At 41.6% G+C, this 12,500-nt stretch overlaps 1 protein-coding gene across 1 annotated transcript in view; it reads right to left on the bottom strand.

Annotated features, from left to right (window-relative positions):
- Nucleotides 1-12,500, bottom strand: part of myo15ab (myosin XVAb) — a 143,526-nt gene that overhangs the window by 46,236 nt on the left and 84,790 nt on the right. Inside the window, exons 37-45 of the mRNA XM_042103536.1 lie at nt 4,838-4,902; nt 4,429-4,722; nt 4,152-4,239; nt 3,636-3,795; nt 2,556-2,649; nt 1,709-1,802; nt 1,365-1,480; nt 1,085-1,144; nt 914-989 (exon numbers count right to left, since the gene is read on the bottom strand). Coding sequence (XP_041959470.1) covers nt 914-989; nt 1,085-1,144; nt 1,365-1,480; nt 1,709-1,802; nt 2,556-2,649; nt 3,636-3,795; nt 4,152-4,239; nt 4,429-4,722; nt 4,838-4,902 — 1,047 coding nt within the window. The remainder of the gene's footprint in view (nt 1-913; nt 990-1,084; nt 1,145-1,364; nt 1,481-1,708; nt 1,803-2,555; nt 2,650-3,635; nt 3,796-4,151; nt 4,240-4,428; nt 4,723-4,837; nt 4,903-12,500) is intronic.

The raw sequence follows: 12,500 nt of genomic DNA, 5'->3' as shown, positions 1-12,500 counted from the left end.
GTTAGCACTCTGGACTTGTAACCGGAGGGTTGCCGGTTCGAGCCCTGACCAGTGGGCCGCGGCTGAAGTGCCCTTGAGCAAGGCACCTAACCCCTCACTGCTCCCCGAGCGCCGCCGTTGTAGCAGGCAGCTCACTGCGCCGGGATTAGTGTGTGCTTCACCTCACTGTGTGTTCACTGTGTGCTGTGTGTGTTTCACTAATTCACAGATTGGGTTAAATGCAGAGACCAAATTTCCCTCACAGGATCAAAAAAGTATATATACTTATACTATACTATACTTATATGTTGTGTTGAGCTATTAAACACACACACACACACACACACACACACACAATGAAACATAAAAACATACAAATAAACACACACTCATCCTGAACGTCCACATTAGGCTTTATATTGTGTTGAGCTATTAAACACACACACACACACACACACACACACACACACACACAATGAAACATAAAAACATAAAAATAAACACACACTCATCCTGAACACACACAGACACACAGGTATGAGTCACCATGCTGATCTGGAGTCAGCCCTCCTCTCTTCTGCTGCTACCAGAGAAACTCCCACAGACACACAGCACTGACCTCAGCACAGTATGAGTCACCATGCTGATCTGGATTCAGCCCTCCTCTCCTCTGCTGCTACCAGAGAAACTCCCACAGACACACAGCACTGACCTCAGCACAGTATGAGTCACCAAGCTGATCTGGAGTCAGCCCTTCTCTCCTATGCTGCTACCAGATAAACTCCCATAAACACACGCACGCACACTCACACACGTCTTGGGAACTGTAGTTCTCACTAAGCAAAGCCTTCATCTTCTGTCTCTCGTCTTTGGTGATACAAACACAAACCCACACACACACACGCACACATCTTGGGAATTGTAGTTTTCTCACCAAGCAAAGCCTTCATCTTCTGTCTCTCGTCTTTGGTGATACGAACACACGCCTCCGAAAATGTATCGTTCACCACCTACACAGGGCAGAGAGAGAGTGTGTGTGTGAGAGTGTGTGTCTGTGTGTGTGTGTGTGTGTGTGTGTGTGTGTGTGTGTGTGTGTGTACATTACCTGTTTAAAGATGAGGTCCAACACCAGTGGATTATTCAAACTGTCTTTTGGATAAAAAATCTGCAGAATGCACAACAACAAAAGGCAAACTGAAGAACACACACAAAAACAAAAATACACACACAAACATTAACACACACACACACACACACATGGTGACATTTACATACACTCAGACAAACACACACACAAACATGTTCACACACACACACATATCCACACACGCGATCACACACACACTCACACGCGTGCACACAAACACACACACACACATACCTACCTCTTTCCTGAGGTAGATTTTCCAGGGTACGTTGGTGTATGTGCAGTAATCATCGGTGCTGCTCCTGTGAAGTAGAGTCTGAATGCTCTCCGTTTCCACCGGCAAGTCCCTGGATACTACACACACACACACACACACACACACCACATACATATTTATATATATATCAGATATTTACTGTGAAAGATGGGTGTGTGTGTGTGTGTGTGTGTGTGTGTGTGTGTGTGTGTGTGTGTGTGTGTGTGTGTGATCTGTGTGTGATCTGTGTGAGGCAGAGAGAGTGTGAGTGTATGTAAATGTGTGTGTGAATGTGTTTGTGTGAGAGAGTCTGTGTGTGTGTGTACCTTCTGTTTTGGGAAGTTGAGGGGGTGGAGCTCTCGGTTTGGAGCTCCTGATTGGCTGAGGTCTGGATGTGGCTGAAGGGGCAGGGTCTCTCTTCTGCAGTAGCAACATATCGCCATGACAACATGGATTAAGACAAAGTCAGGAGTTAGACAGACAGACAGAGACAGACAGACCGACACATAGACAGACACATAGACAGACATATAGACATATATATATCTTACATAACTTGCACCACTATGTCACTTTCTTTCTTACTTAGGTCAAACAGAACTACCCAAGCCTTTTATTGGCCTGACTTTGCACTAGTATTTTATTGACTGTCTATGCACAATTTCAACCAAATTTTGCTGCTCTTATTTTTTTTCATTATTATATGTGCCCTCTTATTTACTTACTTTTTTGTTTACTTGAATGTTATGTTTGTCTGTGGACTTAAATTGGTAAAATATGTCTTGTCTTCACCGTGGGATAGAGAGAAACGTAATTTCGATCTCTTTGTATGTCTGGAACATGTGAAGAAATTGACAATAAAGCTGACTTTGACTTTGACTTTGACTTTGATACACAGACAAACAGACACATAGACAGACAGACACATAGACAGACAGACAGAGACAAGTAGACAGATACACAGAGAGACAGACAGACAGACAGACAGACAGAGAGACATAGACAGAAAGACAGAGACAGGTAGACAGACACACAGAGAGACAGACAGACAGATATGTATCAGAGGTGCTATATGTGTTTGTGTGTGAGTGTAATTGTGTGTGTTTGTGTCTATACAAGTGTGTCTGTTTGTGTGTGTGTGTGTGTATGTGTGTATGTGTGTGTGTTACCCACCTGAGGTGGGGGTGGGTTGTCCATCTGAGGTTTGAGGATCTGCATGGCCTCATCATGGGGATTCCTTTTCTTCACAAATCCTCTGCCTTCCTTCCTGTGAGAGAGAGAATGTGAGAATGGGGGAAAGCGCTGTAGTGCATATGCCAGGCCAGTAGATGGCGCTGTAGTGCATATGCCAGGCCAGTAGATGTAAATATCCAGTCCAAAACTAACATTAGCAGAATGATTGATGCTGGACTTGAACCAAAGATCCGTAGATCAAAGCTCACTCCTCTAACCACTGTGCTACAGCACAGCTACTGAAACTGCAATCATTTTTAACACTTAAAGCCTCGGTTGCTAGGTTACGATAAACAAACTCAAAGATCGTAATTCTTGATTCTTCTTGCTTAACCTACAAACTGACGGTTTTCTGCGTTCACTAAACAAAGATTATGGAAATTAAACACCACTTTTCCATCAAAAGCCTTGTTGTAAAAGGCATAACTTGTTAGATTTACGACCTAAGTTCGCTAGCTCTGTGCCTGCCGACCAGCTCTGTTCTAGAATCTTTGCTGCCGACTCTGGTCGAGAGATGTGACGCAGGACGTCCCCTGATTGGCTAGTCAGTAGGCGATGCAATGTGTTGATTGGCTCTTCAGAAACGACGACAAAACACTGCCAAAATTCGTGTCTGTAAAAAAGTTTTGTAGCTTCGTAGATCCAGTTTGCACACGAAAGATAGATGTCGCACTTCTCCCATGCCTGTAGCTATAAAGCTGTTCCACACACATTCAAACTAAATCCCTGTGGACAAATGTTTTTCACAAGTGCACAAAATATTTCTGCAGGTACACATTTTTTTTGCACACAGACAAATTAATTCCACAGAAAAAACGGTTCTACACTTGTGCAAATCATATTGGGCACACAATCTTTATGTCGTTGTTCTGACTCCATAAAAAACAGGGTTTTCAAAAGTTCCCACCTTGGAACCAGTTTTCGAAAAGTTATCGCGCGCGCCTGTGTGTGTGTGTGTGTGTGTGTGTGTGTGTGTGTGTGTGTGTGTGCGTGTGTGTGCGTGTGTGTGTGCGTGTGTACCTGCGTATCTCTTGCGGTGCAGGTGGAGGCGTTTGATACTGGCGGATGATGTCTTTGATGTTGTGACTGGGCACAATGTGTTCTGAGTTCACCACTGACGACTTCACAATCTCACCACCAGAGGGGGCTGCACGCATGGGACCAGTTACTGCCACTGGGGCTGAGAGATGGAGAGAGAGAGAGAGAGATGGATAGATGGAGAGAGAGAGATGGAAAGAGAGAGAGAGATGGAGAGAGAGATGGAGAGATGGCGAGAGAGAGATGGAGACAGAGAGAGAGAGAGAGAGAGAGATGGAGAGAGAGATGGATTTGGTAATTTGACACAATTACTAAAGTTCTTGAATGGTGTTGTGCTATAAGAAGGTAGTGCGTGGTGTTGGTCTGACAGGAAGTGGTACTGGGATAACAGGAAGTGGTGATGGTCTAACAGGAAGTGGTGTTGGGCTAACAGGAAGTGGTGCTGGTCTAACAGGAAGTGGTGTTGGTCTAACAGGAAGTGGTGTTTGATGAAATTACCAAACTTCTTGACGGGTTTGTTGTCCCTGTCCCTGTTGGTGGGAACAGGAGCAGGCTTTGTTCCCATGGTAACTTTGGATGATTGGGCCTGAAACAAAAACAAAGGCATCAATGCAGAAAGAACACACACGCACACACATACACGAAGCACATACCGGTACACAGGTACAAATCCACACACACACACACACACACTAAATAACACACACACACACACACACACACACTAAAACACACACACAAACACACACACACACACACACATACACACACTGACCTGAGGGCTTGTTGTGGTGGTGGTGGTGGTGCTGCTGGTGCTGGGGGCGTACGGACTGAGATGAACGGGAACGTCGGGATTGGTGTGGGCGGGGCCATACGGGCTGGTGTGGGCGGGGCCATACGGGCTGGTGTGGGCGGGGCCATAAGGACTGGTGTGGGCGGGGCCATAGGGGCTTGGAGGGAATGCCTGAACGCCAAACGGAACCGGTGGGGGACTGGTGGGCGGGGACACTGGAGGGCTGGTCACGGGACTCGTCACCATGGCGATGGCCTGCATGGTCATCTGCTGTGCCTGCACACAAACACACACACACGTATAAGTTTAAGTATAAGTTTAAGTATACTCTTTTGAGCATCAGTCTATGGTCTGCTCACACACACACACACACACACACACACACACGTACCATGATAATGGCTTGTTGGTTTACGATGGCTTGCTGCTGCTGGGCAAGAACAGCTTGCTGTGGATCTGAGAGACATAACACACACACAGCTCATGTGATAAATAAAGTAACAAAACCGCACCAAAACATGCTTGATATCTCTCAGGTAAGCTGGCGTCGTCCTTATAGATAGATAAACTAACAAAACCACGCCAAAACATGCTTAGTATCTCTCAGGTAGGCCTGTAGCCTGGTGTATAATGTTGCCGTATAGCTATAACGGTATAACGTGTCAGTAATATTCAATGGTGATGTCAGCTATAATGTTATAATGAGGGATATTCCAACGCATGGAACGTCTCTCGGCCAATCAGAAACAAATAAATAGTTCCATAGAACCCAATTGTTGTATAATGTTATAACGTATATTGTGTACAGCGTTATGGATGTGACGTGTCAGTTATATTCAGTGGTGATGTCAGCTATAATGTTATAACGTGTCAGTTATATTCAGTGGTGATGTCAGCTATAATGTTATAACGTGTCAGTTATATTCAGTGGTGATGTCAGCTATAATGTTATAACGTGTCAGTTATTATAACGTGTCAGTTATATTCAGTGGTGATGTCAGCTATAATGTTATAACGTGTCAGTTATATTCAGTGGTGATGTCAGCTATAATGTTATAACGTGTCAGTTATATTCAGTGGTGATGTCAGCTATAATGTTATAATGTGTCAGTAATATTCAGTGGTGATGTCAGCTATAATGTTATAACGTGTCAGTTATTATAACGTGTCAGTTATATTCAGTGGTGGGCAGTTCCAGCGTTATGGATGTGACAACCTCTGTCCTCTGAATACTTAGAAATCCTCAAATGTCATATAATCAATTTCATCATTGTATTCATTTCAAGAATACAAGGCATTTTATCAGTGTTATGGATGTGACATGAAATGGACACACTTTTGTGAGAGATTACAGGTTTTCTACAAACTCTGTTTGAAGGAAACTGCCGAAACTATGATATATGTAGCATGGAGGAGACTTGAATGAACACAAAAAGTGTGTTTTTGAAACTATGCGTCATTTTCGTAATGCATTATGTAGGAAAAACTGGCGTTATGGATGTGACGTGTCTGAACCAGTCCTCGACAAACTACATAAAACACATAATTAAGTAGTGAATTTTGATATGAAACGATTGAAATAGTAATCATGAAAAACTAGCGATGAAATTATTGCTTCCTCAGTGCCCACTAAGATCCACAGGAAGAATCAGGACAACAACGTCATTTAAAATATAAAAAATAAATTAATTTTTTTCTTTTACCATCATCAATTTTGGTCAGTGATTCCCGGGTTACTGAAACACCAGGGAACATGAAACTTAGTGGCCACTCCCTTAAATAACTAGCCCTACCTGAACCGTTGCACCCAAGATGACAAAATATTTATGGTATGTTAGTCTCAAGAGCCCGCATCAACCTAACCCATACCCACTCATTTGTGATTTGCACACATAAAGTACATGCACGCGCACGCGCACACGCACACACGCACACACACACGCACGCACAGTCGCACACATACAGACAGGCAAGCACACACACACATAAACACATACAGACAGGCAAGCACACACACACACACACACATACACATGCACAAACACACACCCACATGAATGCAGACACATAAACACACACACACAGGCATGCATACGCATGTGCACATGCAAACACACACACACACACACACACACACACATAAACACACAAACACAGGCACGCATACGCACATGCACATGCACACACACAGACACACACACACACACACTTATAAACACAGGCACGCATATGCACATGCACACACACAGACACACACACACACACACACACACACACACATAAACACAGGCACGCATACGCACATGCACACACAGACACACACAAAAAAAACACACACACACACACACACTCTTATAAACAAAAGCAAACTCACATATGCACACACTCATTTACATGCACATGAGTTGCAGGAGTAGGAGATGGAGACAAATTGACAAGCGTGATTTATTTTTGCGAAGAGAATATGCAGGACTGAGAGGCGGTCATATTTTGTACCGCTATGCAGTACATCTAGTTTATTGCCGTATGTTAATCTGTGGGTATTAGCTACAGAGGACCTGACACTTCAAATGCTGGCGTATAAATGTGTCACATTTAAAATTAAACTGTGTTAAGCAGACGTGAACGGCAGGCTGAACAGATCTGCAACAGAAGGAGGTTGCTATGTTAACTCCAGCTACAAAGTCAGCCATCTTCACCAGCTAACACGATAATCCAGTTACTGTACAACAACAGTATGACAGTTACGGGATGATAATCATTCAGATTTTCGTTATTAGGCCACTTGAAAATAGGCTATGGCTAGGCTAATCACTGGAGGTATTTTAATATTATGTTTGTTTTGCTAATGGTTAGGCAAGGCCTCCCAGTGGTTTTGATCAACCTAATAATCTTTGAAAAGAACAGACGTTTTATCGGCTTTGAGGTATAATAAAGTCTCCAGTCTTGTAAATTCACATTATGTAACATCCATAACGTCACATCCATAACGCACCATTAAAGGTTTTAAAAGGTTTTAAAAGTAAGAAAGGGGCACAATTTGATCATCACACTTTACATTGATATAAATCAGCTTTGCATAGACACTATGGACATTGTCGCATCTATGGCAAGCCGATTGAGCATTTATTCTGATATCTTGATATCACGCATAATTGTCATGTACATGTAAGCCATTTTTGTCAACTAGTTAACTAGTGAGCCATGTTTGTGTGAACTAGTTAACTAGTGAGGGCCAAAATATGCACACTAGTTAACTAGTGGGAGTCAAAAGGCTCACTAGTTAACTAGTGAACACATTTTAGCTTCACTAGTTAACTAGTGAGAGCCAGAAATGTCTACTAGTTAACTGGTAAAGGCCAAAATGCATACCAGTCAGCTAGTTGAAGGCTTTTGGCTCTCACTAGTTAACTAGTGACAGCCAAAAATGTGCACATGTTTACTAGTAAAGCCAAAACACCCACTAGTGAACTAGTGATGGCAATTTCCATTCGATTAGTTAGCTGGTGAGGTGTAAAAAAGTGTCACTAGTTTACTAGTGTGCCCCAAAATGCCCAGTAGTTAACTAGTGAAGGCCATTTCAGCCCCACTAGTTAAGTAGTGAGATGCCAAAATGGTCACTTGTTAACATGTAAAGGCCAAAATACCCACTAGTTTACTAGTGAGGGTGTTGTGGGCCTTACTAGTTAACTAGTGGCATGCATATTCTGTTCACTAGTTAACTAGTTACACCTAAAAACACAAAACAAGCTGACCGTTTTTGTCCACTAGTTAGCTAGTGGAGCAATTTAAGTCTCACTAGTTTGCATGTGTGGCAGTGAAGCAGCTCACTAGTTAACTAGTGCGCACAAGACACACACTAGTGGCTGTTTTTGGAGCTATGTAGTTCACTAGTAATGCAAAAGGTACTCTTACTAGTTAACTAGTGACAAATTGGCCTTCACTAGTTAACTAGTTGACATGTTTGGCCTCACTAGTTCACTAGTAATGGAACAGGACATGCTCACTAGTTAACTAGTGAGCATATCTGCATTATAATGCTTTTCACTAGCTTTACACTAGTAAACTAGTGGAATTTGAATAAATACACAAACGGCTGGCATTTTGTGCAACTAGTTAACTAGTGGGACGTAACATTGGCCACTAGTTAACTAGTGCGCAATGTCGCACTTGCATGCAAATGAAGAGGACGGAAAAAGGATTTTGATTGGTCCATTTAGGACTCAGAAACCTAGAAAAGATGGCTGACTTCGTCCAGGCTGTTCTAAGAGCAAACTTTTATAAACTAAGATCGTTTGAGCATAAAAATATGTTTTGATAACATGTCTAGTGACAAAGTTGTGGTGTATTGCTGTAATCTTCGTTCAGTTAATGTCTACAATCTTTAATTTGTCAGTTATTAGTCTGAAAATCGCGATAAAACTGGAGGCATTTGTATATGGTTGCCTAGCAACAAAACGTTTCAGTAACATGAACATAGATGATAGCATTGCTGATGTGGCAAGACTAGCTCAAGTGGTTAAGCAGCAAGACATCATGTGGGAGACCAGGGTTCAATTCCTTAGAAGTGCATGAAGTTTTTTTCTTGATCTTTGAGCTTTTAATTACTTTTGAAACCATGTGCAGTTAATGTGTACAATCTTTTGTTTTTCAGTTATTAATCAGAAAAGCGTGACTGAATGGATACATTTATGTCTGTAGTTGCCTAGCAACAATAAACAAAGAATAATATTAAAATCGATCCCTTGAATCTTTGGTGTGGATCACTAAGAGCTCACTTGTTAAAGCATGGGGTTTTTGACAGAATATGAGATACTGCATACTGCAGGCTCTGCTTTACTGTCTATACCAGTGTTACTCATTGCGCGGCTCGCGAGCCACATGCGGCTCGTCAAGCTATTATTGGTGGCTCGCATGCAGCTTTGGCGAGATTTCGCCAAATTTGGTTTTACTCATTTTGAGTAGGCCTAAACTGTTCGCCAAAGGCCATCATCTCTGGCCCCAGCTTGATAAAAACAAAAGTAGGCTCTGATTTAGCCTAGTCTACTGTATGACTTCAACGAGGTGATCTTTAGTTTCGTTCTGCTTACAGTATCTCACTGCCACTTGCAACGCCTTTGAATGCACTCCGCTGCCCTGTTTACCGGCAATGCTACAGCGGACTTATACTGCCACCTTGTGGCGATAAGTTGTAATACATTTCACGCAGCTGCGTGTATCTTTTACTGTCTATGTGTGTATCACGGAAAGCGCGAATGTGCTATGTGGCCATATCTAAATGGGACCCACTGTAGGCTGTATGTGGTAACACAGCCAATATATTTGTTCAAATGTGCTTCATAAACATACAATACTGCACTACAAAAACGCAAACATCTGGATTATACTTCTTCCTTCACCCAAATAATGAAGGTGAAAGGACGTTATTAAGCATTGGCTGTATATATTTAGCTGTTTTGGATGTGTTATTTTTTTTTGTTGTGGGATATTTATATGTATATTGTGAAAAAAATAGTGAGGATCACTGATCTATACTGAAGTACCGTTTCAGAGCAGTGTGTCACTTTAGCCACTAGGGGCATCCATCAGGACCTGATGAACAGTATGTTTACATTTAGACTGGGTGGGATTCTTACATAATACCCAATAGGAGTATTCTACCCACCCTCTCATTAGAATTTGCATAATAGCCGTTTCAGGCACTAGTTAACTAGTAAGCTGCTTCACTGCCACACATGCAAACTAGTGAGACTTCAATTGTTCCACTAGTTAACTAGTGGACAAAAACGGTCAGCTTGTTTCTCTTTTTAGGTGTAACTAGTTAACTAGTGAACAAAATATGCATGCCACTAGTTAACTAGTAAGGCCCACAACACCCTCACTAGTAAACTAGTGGGTATTTTGGCCTTTACATGTTAACAAGTGACCATTTTGGCATCTCACTACTTAACTAGTGGGGCTGAAATGGCCTTCACTAGTTAACTAGTGGGCATTTTGGGGCACACTAGTAAACTAGTGACACTTTTTGCACCTCACTAGTTAACTAGTCGAATGGAAATTGCCATCACTAGTTCACTAGTGGGTGTTTTGGTGCACACTAGTAAACTAGTGACACTTTTTAGACCTCATTAGTTAACTAGTGGGCATTTGTGTCTTCACTAGTTAACTAGTGAGCAGTTCTGCCTTCACTAGTTTACATGTAAGTGTCACATTGAAGCCACTAGTTTACTAGTTAAAGTTCCTTTGGCCAGCATGTTAACTTGTGTGCCACATGCAAATGTTGTGGGTGGGATTTTGTGAAATTATGCGCTGTAATTGGTTGTCATGTTCTATTTGGACATAGGGAGCCAATAGAAAGCCTCAATTTCCAGAGTTCTCCGCCTCCTAATTTTAATTATGCGCCACTAGCTGACTAGTGTGAATTCAACTAGTTTACTAGTATACATTTATGACCTCACTAGTTAACTAGTTTGGACAAAGGATGCGTTAACTAGTGAGCCTGCTGCCATCACCTAGCTAGCAAGCAATTTATGGTTCACTAGTTAACTAGTGACATTGACCTACTCCAACTAGTTAACTAGTGAGGAGTTTTGCCTTCACTAGTAAACATGTGCACATTTTTGGCTGTCACTAGTTAACTAGTGAGAGGCAAAAGCCTTCAACTAGCTGACTGGTATGCATTTTGGCCTTTACTAGTTAACCAGTGGACATTTCTGGCTCTCACTAGTTAACTAGTGAAACTAATATGTGTTCACTAGTTAACTAGTGAAACTAATATGTGTTCACTAGTTAACTAGTGTGCACAAACATGGCTCACTAGTTAACTAGTTGACAAAAATGGCTTGCATGTTATCAATATATCAGAATAAATGCCCAAGCGGCTGGCCAAATTACATCGAAGTTAACAAGTGGGAATTTGACATTCAGTAGTCAGCTAGTAAACATTTTTGTACCTTACTAGTTGACTAGTAAAATATAGAAGTCTTTAAACTAGTTAACTAGTGCACATTTCAGTGTCCACTAGTTAACGAGTGAACATGCTGAGCATTACTAGTTAACTAGTAAGATATGAAACATATGAACTAGTTAACTAGAGAGAATGTGGGCCTTACTAGTTAACTAGTGAGCATTTTGGCTGTCACTAGTTAACTAGTTCACACAGAAATGGCTCACTAGTTAACTAGTGGACAGAATGGCTTGCATGTACATGACAATTATGCCTGATATCAAGATATCTGAATAAATGCTCAATCGGCTTGACATACGCATCAACACTGTATGTGTAGCATAAACTTTTCCTATAAAACGTTATGGATGTAACATGGCCATGGAACTTGCTGAACAAAAACAAAAGCCTTACAAATGTAAGGAGTTGTGCTCTTAAAGGCAAGCTGAGCATAGACACTGCTCTACCATTCCCTTGTCAATCTGGAATTTGTCAAATGACACAATTTGTTTGAACCTTGGGTCCATTTATCCACTTTTTAAATATGTATAATATTACCATGTGAAAAATTTTGTTTCTATATGGTTGCACACCGTATTTATGATGTAAAAAGAGTGTAATTCTCCATCAAATTCAATCAGATATAACGTGTCAGTAATACGTGTCAGTTATATTCAGTGGTGATGTCAGCTATGATGTTATACTGTGTCAGTTATATTCAGTGGTAATGTCAGCTATAATGTTATAACGTTTCAGTTATATTCAGTGGTAATGTCAGCTATAATGTGTCAGTGATATTCACTGGTGATGTCAGCTATAATGATATAACGTGTTAGTTATATTCAATGGTAATGTCAGCTATGCTGTTATACTGTGTCAGTAATATTCAGTGGTAATTTCAGCTATAATGGTATAACGTGTCAGTAATACGTGTCAGTGATATTCAGTGCTAATCAGGGCTTGAAAACGAAATTATTTTTCAAACGTTCCGTTCCAAACGGTTCAGGTAGGCCTATGTTTAACGTTTCTTGCATGCGTTCCGCCACCAACATATCGGTCCTGAACCGGTTCGGAACGCAAAATATCGTTCGTTCTTAAAGTTCCGGCA

Source organism: Alosa sapidissima, chromosome 9 (genome assembly GCF_018492685.1).
Source record: "Alosa sapidissima isolate fAloSap1 chromosome 9, fAloSap1.pri, whole genome shotgun sequence".
NCBI classification, from domain to species: Eukaryota; Metazoa; Chordata; class Actinopteri; order Clupeiformes; family Clupeidae; genus Alosa; species Alosa sapidissima.
This window is presented reverse-complemented; position numbering and strand designations above follow the sequence as displayed.